This window comes from Pelmatolapia mariae, linkage group LG20 (assembly GCF_036321145.2).
Source record: "Pelmatolapia mariae isolate MD_Pm_ZW linkage group LG20, Pm_UMD_F_2, whole genome shotgun sequence".
NCBI lineage: Eukaryota > Metazoa > Chordata > Actinopteri > Cichliformes > Cichlidae > Pelmatolapia > Pelmatolapia mariae.
Genome location: NC_086244.1, coordinates 3,342,985 through 3,362,453, shown reverse-complemented (window position 1 = coordinate 3,362,453; position 19,469 = coordinate 3,342,985). Strand labels below are relative to the sequence as shown.

Below are 19,469 nucleotides of genomic sequence, written 5' to 3'. Positions count from 1 at the left end.
CTGTAGAGACCCTCTTGTATACATGTATACGTGCCCACGCTAAACGTTTGTTTAATTTAAGGTTTGAACATAAGTTTTTTCGTGTACTGTTTTATTTTGAAGGGTGCCACACCGGATGTGATGAGCTGCGTTACTTTCGTATTTGACATAGCTGTGAGTAAAAGGCGTAGCTAGTAAACACCACAGCAGACGTCCGAGGCTGAAAACACCAATTGATTAAACCCGTGCGCCGTTACATGTTAAGTCTACCGGTGTGTTTGGTTCTCTTGGTGCCGTCCGCGGTTGTCATAGTGACTGTCAGCCTCCAAAACAGCAGAACCGTCGGGGCGTTAGCCAGCCAGCTAACAAGCTAGCATAGCAATCAAGACGTAGCAGCATCAGCCGCAGCTAGCATTAGCATTAGCAGCAGAAGACAAAGATGATAGCGCTTATCAACAAGCTGCTGGACTGGTTCAAGGCGCTCTTCTGGAAGGAGGAGATGGAGCTGACCCTAGTTGGGCTGCAGTACTCGGGGAAGACGACCTTCGTTAATGTGATAGCGGTAAGGCTAATTTTTAACTGCTAGCAGATGTGCCAGCTGTCAGTTAGCATCTGGCTGCATCCATTGTTGTCCTGCAGCGGTGAGGTCAGCGTGTCTCCAACAGGAGTCGATAAGGTGGCTGTTAAATCAGTTTCTGCACAGAGCTGCAGCCCGACTTCATGCCCCCCCCCCGGTGATAGAAGCTGCTAACGCTTCGCATGAACCCCATGATCGAGCGATAATTTATGACAACTGCTTTTACATTTGCACCGGTGGGCTTTGGACAGAAGTGAAGGCCACCCTTTGGGACTGGACTGTCATGCTTAGTGCTGTTATCAGGGCCGCTGTTGAGACTTTCATGTCTAGTGATGATGGGCGCCCCCCCAGCCCAACCCGACCCTGCCCAGCTCATGTCAGAGTGACCTTCCCTGTCACACACTAGTCACCCCCCTGTCATACCTCATAAGCCTCCTGTGCTGCCCAGTAACATAGTTAATGATTGAGTGACCCACTAACATATATTGTCCTTAACTCGGTGAGGTTTCCTTGGTTGTGTTTTATTGATTTTGACACCATTATTGATTATTCTTATGGCTCAGATTCTTTTATTGATTCACCATCAGTTTTCTGTGTGACAGATATTAGATCTGCACAGGTTTTCACTTCTATTATCTTTGAGTCTGAAGATGCTTTATAAAATATGCTTTTTTTCTCATAAATGCTCTTCTTTCCCTTAAAAAAACTAGGAGAACAATGTTCTGTTAAGTTTATATTTACAATTTATAGATGTTCTATGTAGTTTCACTGTAGTTTTTTGTTTAGGTTTAGTGTTAGCTATGTTTGTTTGTTTGGGGGGGGGGGGTTCAACTTTTTGGAAGCCAACTTTTTGGCCTTCATGATTTCAGACTTTTCTGTGACCTGTCGATATTTTGCAGATTCAGATTTTCTTTCTACGAAACTATAACTGAAAACATATCAAAACAAAAATCAAGCTTCAATGGTGTTTTCATAACAACAAAAATGATTAAACTTTATAATGGCCATGCTGCTGTAGCTGGCTCTGAGCTGTGGATATCCTTATTTTTCATATATATAGGTTCAAAGTAAGTGTTAAAATACAAAAGTAACACTTAGGATACTTCCTGTATGTTTTATTTTAGTGAGAACTCAATATTGTTTTTGGCTTTTCCAAAAGTCTTATTTTTATTGTGGTTATCTGAACGGTTGATTCACACAAAGTGAGTAGCTAAACTTTCCAAATGAACTTTACCAGCCAGTGGATGATGTCAGAGTTACTCTCTGCACCTTTTATGATATAGTCTTTGTATAACTGTACGTTTCTTTGTGTTTTTCAGTCTGGTCAGTTCAGTGAAGACATGATTCCCACAGTCGGATTCAACATGAGGAAGATCACTAAAGGCAACGTCACCATCAAGGTCGGTAGCTCCGTTTGCTGCCTTTGTCATGTGTGCTTTGTGGATTCTTTTTTTTTTTTTTCAAATTATTTTGAAACAATAATCCATAAAACATGTATTTAGCATTATAAGGGATTAAATGAGATATTTAAGGTAATCTGTGGTTTACAATGCCAAAAATAATTTACATTAAAAAAGATTTTTATTTTTTTTTGCCGCCTGTCCCGTTTGGTTCTTTTGCCATCAGATTATTGTCTGAAGGCAAAGAGAGAAGCCCAATGGAATTACTTTACCAAGTGGACCATCCCTGCCTTGCCGTATTGGTCCATTTGATTGACCTTTGTTGTTATTATTTATTTTATTTTATTTTCAGTTGTTACAGACGGGACTGACATGACCGGGGGGAGGGAGGGGAACAAAGACAGCGGGGAAGAGGAATAGTGATGAAGGGCAAAGAAAAGGGGGGGGGGGGGCAAAAAAACCCCAACATATTTTTATATATATCACCTGGATCACCTGTTGAGAGAAAAAAAGAAAACAAGCAAACAAAAACAGCAATATAATAAACACAACACCATCGCGATACTCTATGTGTATATAGCAGTAAATATTAAATATTGAATATTATTATGCTGCATGTAAGCGCACAGTGTTCTTTGAGGTAGGAGCCAAAAAGGGTGTAGTTTGTGTGTGTGTGCACCCGTGTGTACACCTGTGAGCGTGAGCGCGCTTGTTTTTAAAAGGTTCCTTCATGTAATGATCTGCTAGAGGGTGTGGGGGGGCCGTAGCCCCATCCTCCAGGGCATGAAGCAGGTATGGAGGAGATCCAGGCCCCAGACATCCAGAGGCCCCCAGAGCACGAGAGACCAAGGAAGACCAACAGAGGGGCAGACGTGCCACTCTCCCGGAAAGAGCTGAGGAGAGCCCCAGATGAGGGGTCACTCAGCAGCCGCGGAGCAGAAGCCAGGGGGGGTTGCAGTGACGTGCCCGTGAGCTCCGCCGGCAGCCAGCTGTGCCTGAGTGACCGAGCCTTTAAAAAACCATTAAAACAATTTAAAAAAGATTTTACAAAACAGCTGGGGATTTTTGTTGTTTCTTTTGGGGGGGTTTCTTTTCTCCTCAATTTATAAATCATAGCAATCATTCTGGTACTTAGCATTATACACCTTTAAAAACAGCAATTTTAACAAAAATAATAATATTGGCATTATTTTTACTTTTTTATCAATATTATTGCTTTTGCCTTTTAATTTGTAGTTTATGTTAAATTTGTAGTTCTCACTTGGTTTCTTCTTCCTTGTGTTTGTAGCTGTGGGATATCGGCGGTCAGCCTCGGTTCAGGAGCATGTGGGAGCGTTACTGTCGAGGAGTCAGCGCTATCGTGTAAGTCCTGGTTTCATTAACTGAGATATTCCTGACTATAGAACCTCCTAAATGTAAAAAGAAAAAGTGCAAGCCCTGAGCTGTAAAACTGCTGTGGGTATGAGTGGTCAGATTAATGAACACATGTTAGAAAAACCCTTGAAACTGATCTTTAGAAATGCAGGCTTCTCATATTAACCCAGTTGTGTTGTTGAGATGTGACAGGAGCGCTGCAGTGAATGTGGGTCAGATTTATGTAACAAGAAGCACCAACGTTGGTTTGCAAATGCAGCTGAGATGCAGTAACAGTGATGCTGAAAGGCTCCCAAACATTTTCATCAACCTTGATATCTTAAAATGTGAAGTGAAGCAAATTTTATTTGTGAAGTTGATGACTTTTTACACAGGTTTTCCATATACTGTATATTAACCATGGACATTCTTAGCAATTAGTAGAGTGTTTTAGTGGCCGTGTTTAGATGAGACAATGGAGTTCTTAGTTACCAGCTAATGCAAGCAATACATAAACTGTCACATTTAACACAAAGATACCCGAGATGCCCGCTGTCCTGTATTATTAGCAGATCAATGAAATAATAGAATTACTGCTGAACAGATTTTTAGACGCTTAACTTCACATCAAGTCATGATATATGTCAAATAATTTCATTAAGGGCTGCTATAGGCACAGACTACAAAACATGGTCAAGAGGCTCATTTCAGTCATTGGAATCAGTTGAAGCCCCTAATTATTCTTTCTGGACCTTGATTTTCCTCTAGTGGACCTTAGAGGAACAAGAATTTTTCTCCCAATATTGTGTTGACTATTTTTCAGCCCTCGACCTTCCCACTTAATTTTGTCTTGCTTTTTGTTTTTTCCTGTTGCAGTTACATGGTGGATGCAGCAGACCCAGAGAAGATTGAAGCCTCCAAGAATGAACTCCACAACCTGCTGGACAAACCGCAGCTGCAGGGGATTCCTGTAAGAACAACAAACCCAACTGACCCAAGCAGAGCCGAGCTGTCCCACTGAGCCCGACTTACACAAACACAAAGCTGATAGCGACACATGACATTGATGCACAACATGAAATGGGAACCAGCTGAACCTAGCAGAAGCTAAACAGACAGAAGAGCAGTTATCAAGCCACTAGAGGAAATGAGGGGAGAGCACATTTAAGAAATAACCAGAGTTAACTGTTTGAATTAGATAAAGCTCAGGCCTTTTCCATATTTATGCAGATAGTCTGCTGTTTACAGCTGCCATTTAACAAGTAAAACTAAATATTGCAATATGTTCAGCTGATTTTTCTTCCACCTGCGTCTCCAGGTTTTGGTTCTGGGGAATAAGAGAGACCTACCAGGAGCTTTGGATGAGAAGGAGCTCATAGAGAGGATGTAAGTCAACGCCAACACGCTGAGTCTCACTTCTGACTCAGACCTGATGCTCCCCTGTGGAGTCGTTTGGTGCATGGGCTGTAGTATCATCACACTCAGTGTCCAAAATTAACTTTTTCACTGAATGCCTAAAAAACATCCAGTGAGCAAACATTTTTTTCTAAAGGCAAAACAACCTTTTGACGTCACATATTTTTTTCTATTTCTGTACACTTTCATACATCAATTTTTGATGAATTCTAGCTCGAAAAACGAAGTTAAATTCAAAATTCTTCTGAATGGAATACATTTTTCTTTGACCTTGTGTGTGTTTGTGTTTTTGATCAGGAATCTGTCGGCAATCCAGGACAGAGAGATCTGCTGCTACTCCATCTCCTGCAAAGAGAAAGACAACATTGGTACAACACAAACACACACACACGCTCATAAATTAAAAAAAATGTATGTTCTTTGTGCATTAAACTATAAAGTTATGTTCAGAACAGTATTGTTATTTTGTGGAAACAAAACAAACATATCGTTACATTTCCATGCCAAATTGAAGTTTCTGGCAAATAAGTTAAAACCAGCATAAACCTAAAAGTCAACCAGCAAAACACTCAGTGTCTGTTAAATTGCACAAACACGTGTACGTGTGTTTGGCTGATAACTTTTGTCTCTGCTGAACGCAGTGAAATCCCTGAGAAACATTAATGAGACCACAGAGACAGGAGGTTTGTTCAGATCTTTAACTTTGGTTTCCATTAAGACACGTGCTATGTATGCGTAAACCACAGAAACAAAGCTTGTGATGGTAAGTTGTTAAAAAATGTTTTCATTTTGTCACTTTAAATGAACGAGTAAATTTCATTCATCATTTAACATGAATTTATGTGGACATCAAAGGATGTTGCAGTTACTTTCATAGTGCTGTCGGGCTATTGAAAAAAAGCACTATGAAAGAGTTTGTATAGACAATTATTACCAAAAAAAAACTGTCAGTATTAATGAATATAATATATTAATTATAGATCTTCTTATTTATTTTATCCATCCATCAATCGCTTCTGTTACGTTTATCCAGTTCAGGGTCGCGGGGCCACTGGAGCCCATCTCAACTGTGTGAATGTGAGAAAAAGAAAGCTTTGACTTTTTATGAAAGCACATTGGGGACCTTATTTCTCACAGTCCCATTATCATCCCTGTAATATGTCTGGCACAAGTTTTTACATCTCAGTTATTAACTACGAAACATCAAGTGCTGAGAAGTATCATGAAACCAGTTATTTCTTACTCATTTTGTAAGTTATATAGCAGTTGATGATGAGTCTGTGTTTATCAGGCTAAGAGTCAAAACAACAAAAGAAAACACATGTAGGAAGAAAGCGACTGTGCAACAATGACATCAGTGACAAGACAGGAAAACTGGTGAACAGCACTCAGAGAGCACTGGTGACTTCAGGCTGTAGGTGTTCAAAGACTCCAATATATTATAATCAAATATAATATATATTTGCACATTACCATGTTCAGTACAAAGTTTGCCCCCTTTAACTTCAGATTAAACACCATTATAATCAAAAGAAGATTGATGGTCCCATCCACAGTCATGTATTTTTACCAGTATGGCTCATTTATGGGACATCCACACCCTTTCTAGCAACGGCCTGAATGGAGGAACTGGGGATGTAAAGTGGCTTGCAGATGAGCAGCTGTGGGCAGGCTGAAGCAGCTTAACCAGCTCACTCTGTATATGAGATTTGTCAGCTTAGAAGAGCTGAGCCATCAACAGTCTGAGCTTACATCATGGCCAGCCTGAAAAGTACACGGTTTTCAATTAGTGTTTACACATATAAAACATGTTAAAGAAACGAGCTTCAAGCCAAAAGCTAAGACTGAAAGTTGCTCTTTACTTTTTTTTTCTTCTCTGATTTCTGTTCACGCGCCTCTATGCAATGCTGACGTCACACCTCTCTCTGCAGACATCACTCTTCAGTGGTTGATCCAACACTCCAGGACTAAGAGGAGTTCCTGAGAAATGACACATTCCCAACAGTACAGGCCAAGCCCACCTACCCCAATACCCCCATCTATCCTCTCTGTCATCTACCCCTCTTAATACCGCCTAACCCCAGTTACCTGATCCCTCTACACCTTTGGATGCACTGATACCTCTTTGTTTTTTGATGAAGTATCATAGCAGGTTGAACACATAAGAAACCAAAGCAAAGCCATGGCTACAGAACTTCCCCGTGTGCACTGATGCAGCCAAAATCAGCACAAGCCCAAAATCAGCACTTGCCTGCATCTGCAGAAGGATCTAGATGGTCCATTTCTGGTTCTTCAAAGCATTATTCAAAGAAGCATTATGTAGAGTACCGACCTGTATTGTTCATGTATGAAGGCAGACACATTAAAACCTGTAAGTACTGTGCATGATTGCATGGTAAAAGACGACTGACAGCAGGAAAAGTGGTATCTGTGCATCTTTACAGATTCGCTCAACAGCCGCCATCATTACCTGATTTTAAACGATCAAATGTTTTTCAGCCATTTTTAGTCTTAATGATCAGGAGAAGCTGTTATTATTTTAGATTAATGGCCATAAAGACACATGTTAAGCATTATTAGCTGGTTAATGAGCGGCTGTTGTGTGCATCTTTCCTAAAGATTTCCCATGAGCCTTTTCAGCCCCCTCCAAATGCCATCACCACAAATCATTTATTTCTTCTCGTCTTTCTCCCATTTTCCCGTTCTACCTCCATATCTTCCATCCTTCATATAATCCTGAGAACCTCCTCTTCTTCCTCCTTCGTCTGTTGCAAACTGCTTCTCCTCCTCTGTATTCCCTCTCTGTTCCCTTTCTTTTCTTTTGGATGTTACCTTCGTTCTGTCCTTCCTTGTCACCAAGCCCCGCCCCTCGTCGTCTCCCTCTCTCTCTCTTGCGGAGCGAGGGGTTAAATACCTTTTTATTGCACTGTTAATTTTGTTTTTTGTAAGATATTAATAATGAGAATAATGTTAATAATCTTCTTATTGTGACATAACCTGATCTGTCCAGACTTAAGGAAATGGTACCTTAACTAAAGAAGTGTTTATGTTCATATCTCTGTAATAAGCTTTTTATTTTGTATTTGTTTTTTTTGCTTCTTCTTTTTTTTATTGTCGTTTTTTTGACTTCATAAGTCGAATATGGTTGTCTAACTAGACTTCAGTGTTTACTGCTCTGAAATGTCTGCTGATTGGACAGCGGGGGTCATGTGATCACATGCAGCTATCACGTCATGTTGGCCAAAATGACCATGTACCGTGTAGTTTGCTTGACTTGGAGAAACCCTCACGTATCAGATTTTTATACACATATTTATTCACCTTATTAATACCTCACATCAGATTTGACAACGTGTTATTTGTAATCACCACAAGATGGCATCATAAATATCTCCCATATTTGTTCATCTGACTACAAATATGGATTAAAAATTATTTGTCATTTTGTGCACAGAAAGGTCTGAAAATGATCAAATTCCATCGAATGAACATAAACAGAATTGAACTGAAATTGGAAAGAACTAAAGTTTTCACCAGAAACTGGACATAATTGCCAGTTTTTATTATTTTAAAATCAAAACAATATTCCTGTTCACTTTTTTAATATCATGTTCATAATTAGAATTAAGTCATTATACAAATGAACTAAAATCAGGACATGGTTAAGAAAGTTAAAAATTCAGTTTGCTCTTTATTTCCAAGTTTGGATTACATGTTTTGGAAATGAGTCTTTCACATTTACTTGCATAGTTATATTTAAGTGTTTTTGGTCATAGTTTTGCATATTAGGTCTTGAAATCGATGCTTTTTCTACAAATCATGCACACATAAATGCACACATCATTTCTTTTGACACTTGGGAGCCGTGAACGTCTACATAAACTCTCTACAGCAAACGTTTGTATATATATTGAAAACAACAAGAGGACTTTATTTTGGGTGTTGCTGGTATCAAAATGATGCTACACAGAGATATCACTTTACTCTTATTTGTATAATTTATATTTATATGTTCAGTTGGTGCTCAGTTAGCTGGACTTGACCTCCAGGCTAATGTTGAACCTTTAGGTGTCTAGGCACAGTGTTGACAACAAGTTATCATATAATTATGTCAGGTCGCAGAAGGTGGTTGGAAGGTCTCCCTCCCAAAATGGTTTCCATAACGTAGCACTGGAACACCCTTAACATTAATATTGTTTAGGCATGCCACGTCACCTGTTTGTCTCATTTGGATTTCATTTTGGTCAACTCCTGTTGGATCACATGACATCCTGGTCCTGGCAGCAGCTAATCAGACAGGAAAAGGAAGACGCATTACGTGTTTGTTCTGTAATTTGTTTGCTTTGCTTAAATGTGGTCAGACTGTCAGCAGTGCACACACTTACCTGCTTTACACTGTCGCGACAAATAAGGTTAGTCTGCCTTAAAATTTTAGGTAAAGCCTGTGTTCCTGTGACACAAACATATAGATCATTAAATATTGTTGAAATTGAAAAAAAAAACAGGATTCAAACAGCCCACTTTGCTAACATTTTCTTGGAAATCCAGCCAAACCTTTTTTTAGATACCCTGCTAACAACCAACAACACAAACTAATCTCAACACCTCTTGTGGCAGTGCAGTCACAGGAGGTCAAGTGGTTCTGTTAAAAGTGCTTGATTCGTCCAAACATCAGTTTTAATTCAAAATATTCAATTTACAGTCTTAAATATCACCTTAAATAGTGATTGTTAAGAATGCTGTTAGCCCAGCTGAAAATCTCTAAAATGGAAGTTCCAACAATAAAAGATTGTGCTTCCAAGGAACTCCACAGATCACAGATCATGTATGCTTCCGAGAGGTTTGCTTGGTAGACGTATGACACTGAACTCTTAAAAATGCCGACTCAGGAAATCGAGATTGAATGTCAGAGGGTGCAAGATACATGCTCCCACGCCAAAAAACAAAGACTGAACTCTAGTTTTTAGCAACTCTGTTCAAAAGCCCTGAGAAAATTAGCTAAGCGCTACCGCACTGGAGGCTTGAGACAGTGCAGCCCTTTGAAGTTGAAATCCAAGCAACTCCGTGCAAAACTTAGAAGAATGTGAGGTTAAAGTTATACAGATATTATTACCAGTGGTATCGCTAAATCTGCAGTTTGGCCTTCTTTATCCCGACAGTGAAAAGCTGCTTATTTCTTAACAACCGCCCAGAGCCAGCGATCTGAAGGAGCTGTGTTCGTGAGCTGGCAGCCCCAGTAGGTGCAGTATTTTCATAACCAACCAACAGTAAGCACAACCAGCGCTAGAAAAGAGAAAACTGAATCTCCCTCAGCCTCAGAAAGCTCTGTTTGCTCTCCAGCTGCTCCAGGTTTCAGGTTCTGGTGTTTTCTGAACCAGACAACAGTTTCTGACTTTGTCCACTCGAGATCTATCAAGCCAGCAAAGTCTTTTCTTCTTTTTTTTCGGTTTAGTTATTGGAGCCATCAGACAGACTTATCTGCAGAGGGGAATTTACAGTAGAGTCTCTCCGTCTTTTACTTTTTATTTGGGAAAATGGACAGTCTATACCTGAACAGTGGAGATTCATCGTTTCAGTTCCACCTCGGCTCGTAAACTCTGAGATTCACCAGCCACTTTGACTAGTTTACCAGCCTGCCAAGAGTCCATTAAGGCAGATCAGCACCATTCAACAACAGCTGTTGGTTCTTTTTTGTCCTTGTTATTCTGAATGTGTGAAACTTGAAATCCCCCTGCAGGTCTGCTCTGATTGGCTCTGGCCTCTTCTGTTTGCATGCTAAGGACAGGGATTATATATCTGTGGGACCTGATGATGTAAATGCATATTTTGGTGTAACTTTACCATAAAATGGCCTTAATCCAGTGTGTCAACTTGAGTATTACCGTCAGAAAAGTAATGCAAGTGCACAAGGGGAAATGAAGGTAAAACAGTGCAATAAAGTATTGACATGTGCTTAAATATTGTGTTTTTATGACTGAGGAGAATCACACAAAGCTTGCAGTGCTTTTCCTACAGGTGAATACACTGGAATATGGTCACTGGGATAGAAAGTTTGACCTGATTTTTGCTTTTTTGTTTTTTTTATATATGGCAGATAATCTAGTGAAGACCAGTGATCCTGCATGTGCAAAACAATTGTGCAGGATGTGTTGTAAAATGTTTCATGGTCATCCTGTGCGCTTACGTTCAGAAAGCTGTCAGGATTTTTGCATAAATCAGCAGCAAAAACCTGAAAAATCCACACCCTAAAACATGTAACTGGTAACAGTGTTGCACTTTTCAAACCAAGCTTTTTGTTAATCTTTCAAAAATTACTGCAGATACTCTCAATTTTTCATTACGTGTGCACCCAGTACTGCAAATCCTTTTCATCAGGTTTATAATTTTACATTTTTTTGTAACTTATTGATTTATTATAAGTGAAACAGCTTTTACACCACTTCAACCACTTTAAGAGTTAACATTGTAACCTTCAAGAAAGAGAAACGTACCAAAACAAAGTAAACTAAAATTCAGCGATGCCCTAAGGTTTTGGTTTTAAGTGAAGCCGACTCTAAAGAACAAAACCCGAAGCGTCTTAGACTCTGCTCTGATGCTGACTGGATTCTTTGTGCTCATGCTGCTGATGCTGTTGTTTTGTGTGTCAGAGTTTGCACATGCAGGATGATCACAGTGAGACAGCCTGTCATTTTGAACCTGTTTGTACATTATTGGTTAATTAAGTTGATATAATGTGTTTTAATAGAAACATGCTTGTGTATGATACTAATTAAAAACTATGGCGAAACATGTGATACATTGCTTATTTTTTTTTTAACCAGATTTTATTATATTTGTTTGTAGATAGATAGATCCAACTATAAATAAGTATCCATAGAATAAGTAATCCTCTAGGTCTGCCTTGAGTTTCCTCACAGTGTAATCAGACATTGTCTGAGCTAAGGTAATTAAATATCCAGCTTTAAGGGAAGCATTACTTTTTTCTTTATTTTGTAATTATTTATTAGCCTAAACAGGTACAAAGTACGGCGTAACTGTAAAATTAAAAAACTTTTACTACACAGTTGACTGAGAGCTTCAGACTATAAACAAACTGTCAAATCCAGAACTGACTGAGCCAATCAGGGAGCAGTATTGTCTGTGACATGTTGGAAGAAACCAGTATATCTGATGGAAAATCGATATGAAATTGAGTTGCAGTATTACTGATGAGACAGCAGGGGGCAGTGTGTCCTGTCAGTTAATGTGTCTGAAGAGAGTGTGTGTGTGTGTGTGTGTGTGTGTGTGTGTTAGGTCAGCTTTCGGGTCAAATTCAGACTAATTTGTCACTTGAGCAGCAGCAGCTGAGCTCAGCAGTTCAGCTGCTCTATGACAAGCATGATTGCAGTGAGACTGAAGGCTGTGGGCTGCTCTGAGGCTGCAGACCACAGAGAAACAACCGAAAACAGCAGTCAGACAGCAGATGTTGGCACAACTGATGTGAAATGTATCTGCTGCTGTATTTTTACACTGAGACAGTTCCCACGATAAAATAAATGACTTGTGGTCAACACTCATTATAATTCCCAACACATTACAGGGCTGACATACTGGAGGTATCGGAGATTTATAGCAGTTAAGATCTGAAATGATTAAAAAGACATTAATGATTAATCCAGAGGAAAAATGTGATATGGTGTAACTGCCAGAAGATGTTTTGTAGGTTTGCTGTAGTACCCTCTACTGCCACTAGGTGATGCCACTTACTGTTTAATAAGAGGGCATTCCAGGTGTATAAAGGGAATTTTACTGGTAAATAGCTGCTGTCAATGGCAAGCTAAGAAGTTAAACATCTTTATTTTTCTCTGTTTTGGACTTCTCTTTTTTACTTTAGTTTTGAATGATCGAAACTAACTGAAAGTCACTCACTTGACTTTCAGTGGACTAATGACAGCTAACGCTAGCTTTCACATTAGAGCAGATACATTCCTAAATATCTTATGTAGAAAATTCCTGTGTTAAGAGCACAGACAACATAAAACATCTGGGTTGGAAAAATGAAGCCAACGAGGAAGTGCCTTAAACTTGCTTTCTATCCTTAACACTGCATTCTCTGTGATGGCCAGCAGAGGGCGACTCCCCTGGTTGCAGACAGAGTTTTATAGACGTCTATGCTCATTGTCCTAAATAAACACTTTCCTTGCGAGATTATGGGTTCCAGCTCTAGTTTGAACGTGAAGTTCATTTTATAAATTATTGTATGATGGATGGACATTCAACAAAGCTCTTAGTTTGAAGCATGTCGAATCCCTCCAGCACGGCCTCCCGAGGAATGTATGGTTGCATCACGCCAGCAACTCTCTTACCATTCAGGGTTTTATTTTGGTGGGTAAGTGACAGTTTAGAGGAGAGAAAAAGCAGTGTGGAGCTCCGTTTTCTCAGCGATTCAAAAGCAGACGGACAAAAAAAGCAGAAGAAAAGAAGCTGAAAGGGAAAAAAGGAAAACGCTGGTCATTTGGTCATTTGGTTGTGACGTGATCGCACTGATAAAAACTCCCAACTAAGTCTAACCTTATCCTCATTTCTCCTTCTCTGCATCCATCCATTCCTCTCTCCGCAGACCCTCCCTCCATTTTTTTCTCTGAGCTACTTGTCGACAAGTGGGCAAAACTTCTCTTTCATAGTGTGAAGTGTGTGTGTGTGTGTGTGTGTGTGTGTGTGTGTGTGTGTGTGTGTGTGTGTGTAACTACTTTTATACCAATCGACAAAGAAGCAGGCCTCACAGTTTCCTGTCTGCAGTACAAGGTGGTCCCACCAGTGTGTGTGTGTGTATGTGCATGTATTTGTTTCCAGTGAGAGTCAACCTAGCTCTCCATCGGGGGACCCCGTCCTTGTAGCCATGGCAACGGTATCCCCCTCCTCCTCTTAACTCCTTTCCTCATCAGTTTTCCCACAGAACAAAACCAACATTGTGCTCCTGGTTTTCTGTGTGTGTGTGTGTGTGTGTGTGTTTGTGTGTGTGCATGAGACATTCAGGTCAGATTAGTTTGTGTTCATTGAGCTTGGACTCGAAGACACACAAATGCACGCACACATCCTCACACATACACACTTGTTGCTCTTCATTCACTCGGCCTCATCTTGGCGATAAGAGGGCCAAGATTCACACACACTTTTCCAGAGAAGTTCTCCATATCAGTGGATTTCACACGGGGAGCGCGGGGTTGCCTTTTCAGATGCAAAGTAATGAGGACTATAGAGAAACCTTTTTATGTTACAGGCACCAAACCGATCGAGTGTCAAAAAGCATTTTTTGTGTTTGTTTCCAAAACTCTAAATTTATGAGCCAGCTCAATACCTGAGAGTGATTAGTGACCAATAATGAACTGCAGGACATTTATCCTATCATGTGGAGCTTCTGAATTCTGCTGCAAACACTTACTTCACATCAACTGGAATAAAACCTTAATGTTTATGCTGTTTAAAAGGTCCACATGTGAGGGCTCAGAGCTTTATCATAAGCCGTATACACTGCTGGGCCAGAAAAAAAAGCATTGATATTTTATTGGCATGCATTCATGTTGGCATTGTTTAAATAAGCTCATGCAATGTCACAATATTTAATTCTGTCCAGTGTTTCTTTCATTTTTCACTGAGAGCTTGTATTGATAATAGCAGGGGTCAGATCACTGCTTCAAGTTTCTCCAGCGCGTCTCAAAGATTGTCAGCAGGGCTACGGTTACTCTGTCGACTGGTGGCCAGTCACTGTGTAAAAAAACTGATATCTTACTAGCTGTGATAGATGCATCACTTCACCAGTGTTTCTTCTTCTTATCCAAGGATGCCCATCACTCTGGAAGAGAGTAAATCTTATTCATCAGACCTGGTGACCCTTCTGAATTACTCCAGAGTTCAGTCTTTATGCTCCCTGACAAGTCAAAGCCATTTTTTTTTATCATTAGCCATTCTTTGTCACATTATGTGTGAAAATGCTTTTATTTTCACTTTGAGACAGAGCTGTGAGTTCTACTGTTGATTTGTTATCATCTGATTTTCCTCATCCTTCCAGGTTTTAATAATGCTTTGGACCATTCTTAACCCAGCGTTACTAGTGTCAACCATCTGCTTAGTTTTTTACTTTGTGAATAATTTTATGCTCACAAAACACAGTAGCATCTTTTCTGACACCACAAGATGTCTTCCAGCACAGGAAATTAGACGCCTTCAATGGAGTGATGAATTTTGTTGTTTTGGTTTGGATTCATTTAAAATAAATGTGGCCAAGCTAATGGGAGCCTTTGTTTTTGGATTAGAAGACTAAACATTAAGATATAAAGTACCAGGTGTGTGTGTGTGTGTGTGTGTGTGTGTGTGTGTGTGTGTGTGTGTGTGTGTGTGTGTGTGTGTGTGTGTGTGTGTGTGTGTGTGTGTGTGTGGCCCCAACAGTGCTAGCACAGTTGAGAGGTCCAGTTTGGTGGAGCTGAGCCCAGCAGACACTGATCTGCTAAAACTCCCCATCTCAACATCTGGCAACCAAAGAGAACTAATTCCTAACGCCATCATCCAGATGAGTGCGATACAGGAAACCTCCCACAGTTGTTATAAAGAAGGAAACTAGCCATAGTTTTTTAACACTGTAAAGTTGGGTGTGTTGACATGATCTGTGGGGTCAAGGTCTCCCAATGAGTTTTATCCTTAGGATCTGTGTTTAAAGCAGTTTGAATTTGAATTTATTTATTTAAAAGGGACAGTGCAGTTTAACATAGTCCAAGTACAAAACATGAAACTGATGTAACGCACATAAGTTTATAGCTATTGCTAATTTTCAACAATTGTCCCTTGTTGGGCTTACAATCAAAATGGATACATTTTACAATAAAACATACATTTTCATAAAACCAAAATACATCATAAATACAATTAATAGACAATAAATTAAAATAAAATTAAAAATCATTAGTTAAAATGACTACATCTCTGATTTCCCTTTAACCAAACTTTAACCTTCAATGTAAAGGATCTGATATCTGTAATCAATTTGATTTCAGTTGGAAGTGTGTTCCATGGATGGCAGGCCTTTATGGAAAAAGCTGACTGACCGAATGTAGATCTGCGATATAATATCTTGCAGTTGCCGTTCACCTTACTCCTAGTAATACGATTACTATCTTGTCTCTGGATGTATCTATTGAGACAATCTGGGGCCATCCTATTTATACATTTAAAAACTAATTTAAGAAAACACAAATGATTAAAATTAAGTAGATGATATTTCTTTAAAATGTGACAGTGATGCCAACGAACAGATTTTTTATCCATTATTTTTAAAGATTGGTTATATAAGGATACCACAGGCTGAATTGTAGATGGTGCTGCTTGGGTCCAAACTGTCATACAATATGAAAAATGAGAGAATATCATGGAATGCATAAATAACTGAGCTGCTGAAGTGGGTATATAGTGCCGAATTAACTTAAAACAATTCAGATTAGCCTTGACCGTCTTAGAAATCTTCTTTACGTGCTTGTCAAATTTAAGATGTGAATCTAAAATTATTCCTAAAAACTCAAAATCTTTGATCTCCTTTATTTCTTCGTTCCTTAACTTGATTTTAAAATCATCAGATGAACTTCGTTTCCTAATAGAAAAACACATAGAAACTGTTTTGGTTTTTTTAATTCAATACAAGATGATTATGTTCCAGCCATTGTTGGACATCATTTAGATGTGCCGTTAAGGTGTCTGCTGCCTCGCCAGGTGACTTAGCTGGTACATGTATAACTGCATCATCTGCACAAAGCTGGCAGCTAGCTTTTGGACAACTGGCAGGCAAATCATTTATAAACAAACTAAACAGCAATGGGCCAAGAACAGATCCTTGGGGAATACCCATTCTGTTTTCCAACATGGATGACTTTTCTTTATCAACCCTCACACACTGCTCTCTTTTGTAGAGATAGGACTCAAACCAGTCAACTGCTTGCTTTGAAAAGTCAAATTTTATCAACTTGGAAAGAAGTATGTCATGGCTGACAGTGTCAAAAGCCTTTTTTAGGTCACTGCACCCACAACATTACCATTATCCAGATTACACTTAATATTTTCAACAAAATAGCAATTTGCCATTTCTGTGGAAAATTTTGGTCTAAAACCAAACTGCATTGGATGAATGAGCTGATTAGTCTCTAAGTAATCAATTAACTGTGCTGCCACAACCTTCTCAAGCACCTTGGAAACAATAAATGATCATAGTAATTGTTAGCATTACTAGTATGACACATAATACAAACACAAAATAAGCATTGGCAAAAAAATAATAATTTATGATCAAAAACCAGATTACCTCATGAAGATGTGCAGAAATCGGTATTTGTCTCTGGTGGTTGGATGGGTGCTAATGTCATTAAATGTTAAAAAAAAAATAATTGTAAAAGTCTTAGATATTCTTTTCCACTCGTATTTATTTACTTATGTTTTGTGGTGTTAATTCTTCCAAAACCCAAAGATGTATTATTTATAATGACATAATCTTTACATTTTACAGCTAATCCTAGTTTGTTTGTTTTTCTGTGCTTTCTTTGAAAAATAATAACAGTTATTAAACTGATGGCAGGCTAATCATAATACACATGTAAGAGTATTATTGTCTCTGCTTGTCCACCATTGTGCTGCTAAAGCAATAGAAAAGTTATTACATTACAACTAAAACTGTGAACATGACGTTACAGTCATGAAATCCCAAACTTTAGTTTAATCATATAAAAGAAAAAGAGGTTATAAACTGCATTTAGAAATGTAGCAGGAAATACACACCAACCTCGACTACCGATGTGGGGCTCGAACCTGTGACCTTCCTGTTATGCAACTGCAGCCAGTAGTTGGTTCCCATCCAGTCTGTCCCAGCGACACTTTCGCATGACCAATGGAGGTCTAGTCGCCCCTGTGTGTGCGTTCATTAGCGAACAGAGGCGGTTTGTTCACCAGTTTGGATCACAGAGGCGAGCTCTCATCACTGCTAATGAGAACAACATCTCCAGCCTCCTGAAACACTCTGTTCCTCCAACTCTGACTCAGTCTCTCACTCTCCCTGTTTCTCCACCTCGTTCCACTCTTTCATCTACGATTCATAAGCAGATTTTAGAGGCGCTCAAATTACATAAACGTACCAAATTACATAAAGTTCAGCACCTCAAGTCTCTTTTTTTATCGGTTGCGTCCGATAATTGGATCAGATATTGGTCCAGTCCGGACTCAGAAAGCTGGACTGGGTGCTTACGATCCTAATCAACAGTTTTGTAATTTACACATACATGTGATGAACTGTTATTTTTAGAAGCATTCCCCCTTTACATATTAAATAGAGTTCACAGCCAATATTTAATCCAACTTTAAAAAGCTTTGAAAAAAGAAAATATATTTTAAAAATTACAGCTTCTTTTGTAATGAAAATAATTAATTGGTGGTGATAATCCATCAGTTGGGACTATGATGACTATGGATGATGTGTGTCCTTACATATAGCCTATTTTTTTTTTGGGGGGGGGTTTATCCTCCGTCTTCGTGTCCGTTTGTCCGTCTACAGGACGTTTACATTTTTAAATAACCTTCATTGGTTGCTCGGAGTAACCAGGCAAGGACAGGGCAGGAAAGACGCTCACACAGATTACAAAAGTTTGAGTTTCGAGATTAACAGAACTGTGTGTGTGTGCGTGTGTGTGCATGCGTGTGTGTGTGTGTGTGTGTGTGTGTGTGTGTGTGTGTGTGTGTGTGTGTGTGTGTGTGTGTGTGTGTGTGCGTGCGTGTGTGTGTGTGTGAGGGAGAATTTGGGCTTGTATCCCATGGAGACAGGACAGTAGTGAGGTCATTGACATGCAGAGCAGCAGCGGCTCTGCTGAAGGAAAATCCTCCTCACTATTAGACTCTTCTCAGAGAGAGGATCCCTGTACTCCATTTAAAACAGCATGTTGGACAAATGCTTTAAAAGCTTTAATGAGATCCTCAAACCAAGAACTCAGAGAGGAACCAAGAAGCTACAACTGGGACCTTTAAATTCTCCACAGAGTGAAATTCATACCTGTTTCATTAATTTATATTTACCAAAATACGAAGATTTTCTATGAAAACCAATCAAAGAATGCATGAATGATTTGACACATACATAAATGTATTACTAATTTGAGCTAAAGTGATGAGTCATTTCACTTTTTACTTGATTATTTGGCTGTTCCAGTGCATATATGGGATTTGTTGCTTTTATTTACTTCACATTGTATAAATTTTAATGTTTAGTTAAAAGAAAATCCTAAATTTAGAAGGACTTGAGTTTTTTCAGTGTTGAAATTTTAAAACAGCTGTTGAATCCCAACAAGAATGAAAAACAGGTTCACTGACTAAACGCTAAATTTAAGAATTCTACAGCCGTTACATATCGTGATCTTCAACAGACCTGTGAATATTACATGTAAGTTGATGTTTCTGAAATTTAGCATCACAAAAAAACACCTCGACCAGTCAGGGTATGTGGAACCAACAGCATGTTGCAACAAAAAGGACACGGTTAAAAAGGGAAGTGAGAAGGACCTCAAACAGTCCTTCTGACAACTGTGGAAACAACCTGATGGATTTTCAGCTGCTGGACGAGGCTCTGGAAACTACCTCTCTTTTTTTAATCTTCTCAGGACCTTATAGTTGTAGTTGTAGTTCTCAGGACCTTATATATAAGAGATATACAGCAGGGGAAGAACAGTACATTTGTATTTTGTAAA

At 39.2% G+C, this 19,469-nt stretch overlaps 1 protein-coding gene across 1 annotated transcript; it reads left to right on the top strand.

The window, feature by feature from the left end:
* Positions 1-139: 139 nt before the first annotated feature.
* On the top strand, positions 140-11,516 carry LOC134618375 (ADP-ribosylation factor-like protein 8A). Its single transcript, XM_063463742.1, has 7 exons — positions 140-541; positions 1,876-1,956; positions 3,245-3,318; positions 4,186-4,279; positions 4,628-4,695; positions 5,023-5,093; positions 6,657-11,516. Exons 1-7 carry the CDS (start codon positions 419-421, stop codon positions 6,707-6,709), a joined length of 564 nt encoding a protein of 187 aa, XP_063319812.1. The 5' UTR covers positions 140-418; the 3' UTR covers positions 6,710-11,516.
* The last annotated feature ends 7,953 nt before the right edge of the window (positions 11,517-19,469 follow it).

What these genes read in the sequence shown, in the direction of transcription:
- LOC134618375 (XM_063463742.1), top strand. Translation starts at nt 419, where the DNA reads ATGATAGCGCTTATCAACAAGCTGCTGGACTGGTTCAAGGCGCTCTTC. An exon ending in CGAGGAGTCAGCGCTATCGT is followed by an intron (nt 3,319 to 4,185) that starts GTAAGTCCTGGT and finishes TTCCTGTTGCAG; the next exon opens with TTACATGGTGGATGCAGCAG. An exon ending in AAGGAGCTCATAGAGAGGAT is followed by an intron (nt 4,696 to 5,022) that starts GTAAGTCAACGC and finishes GTTTTTGATCAG; the next exon opens with GAATCTGTCGGCAATCCAGG.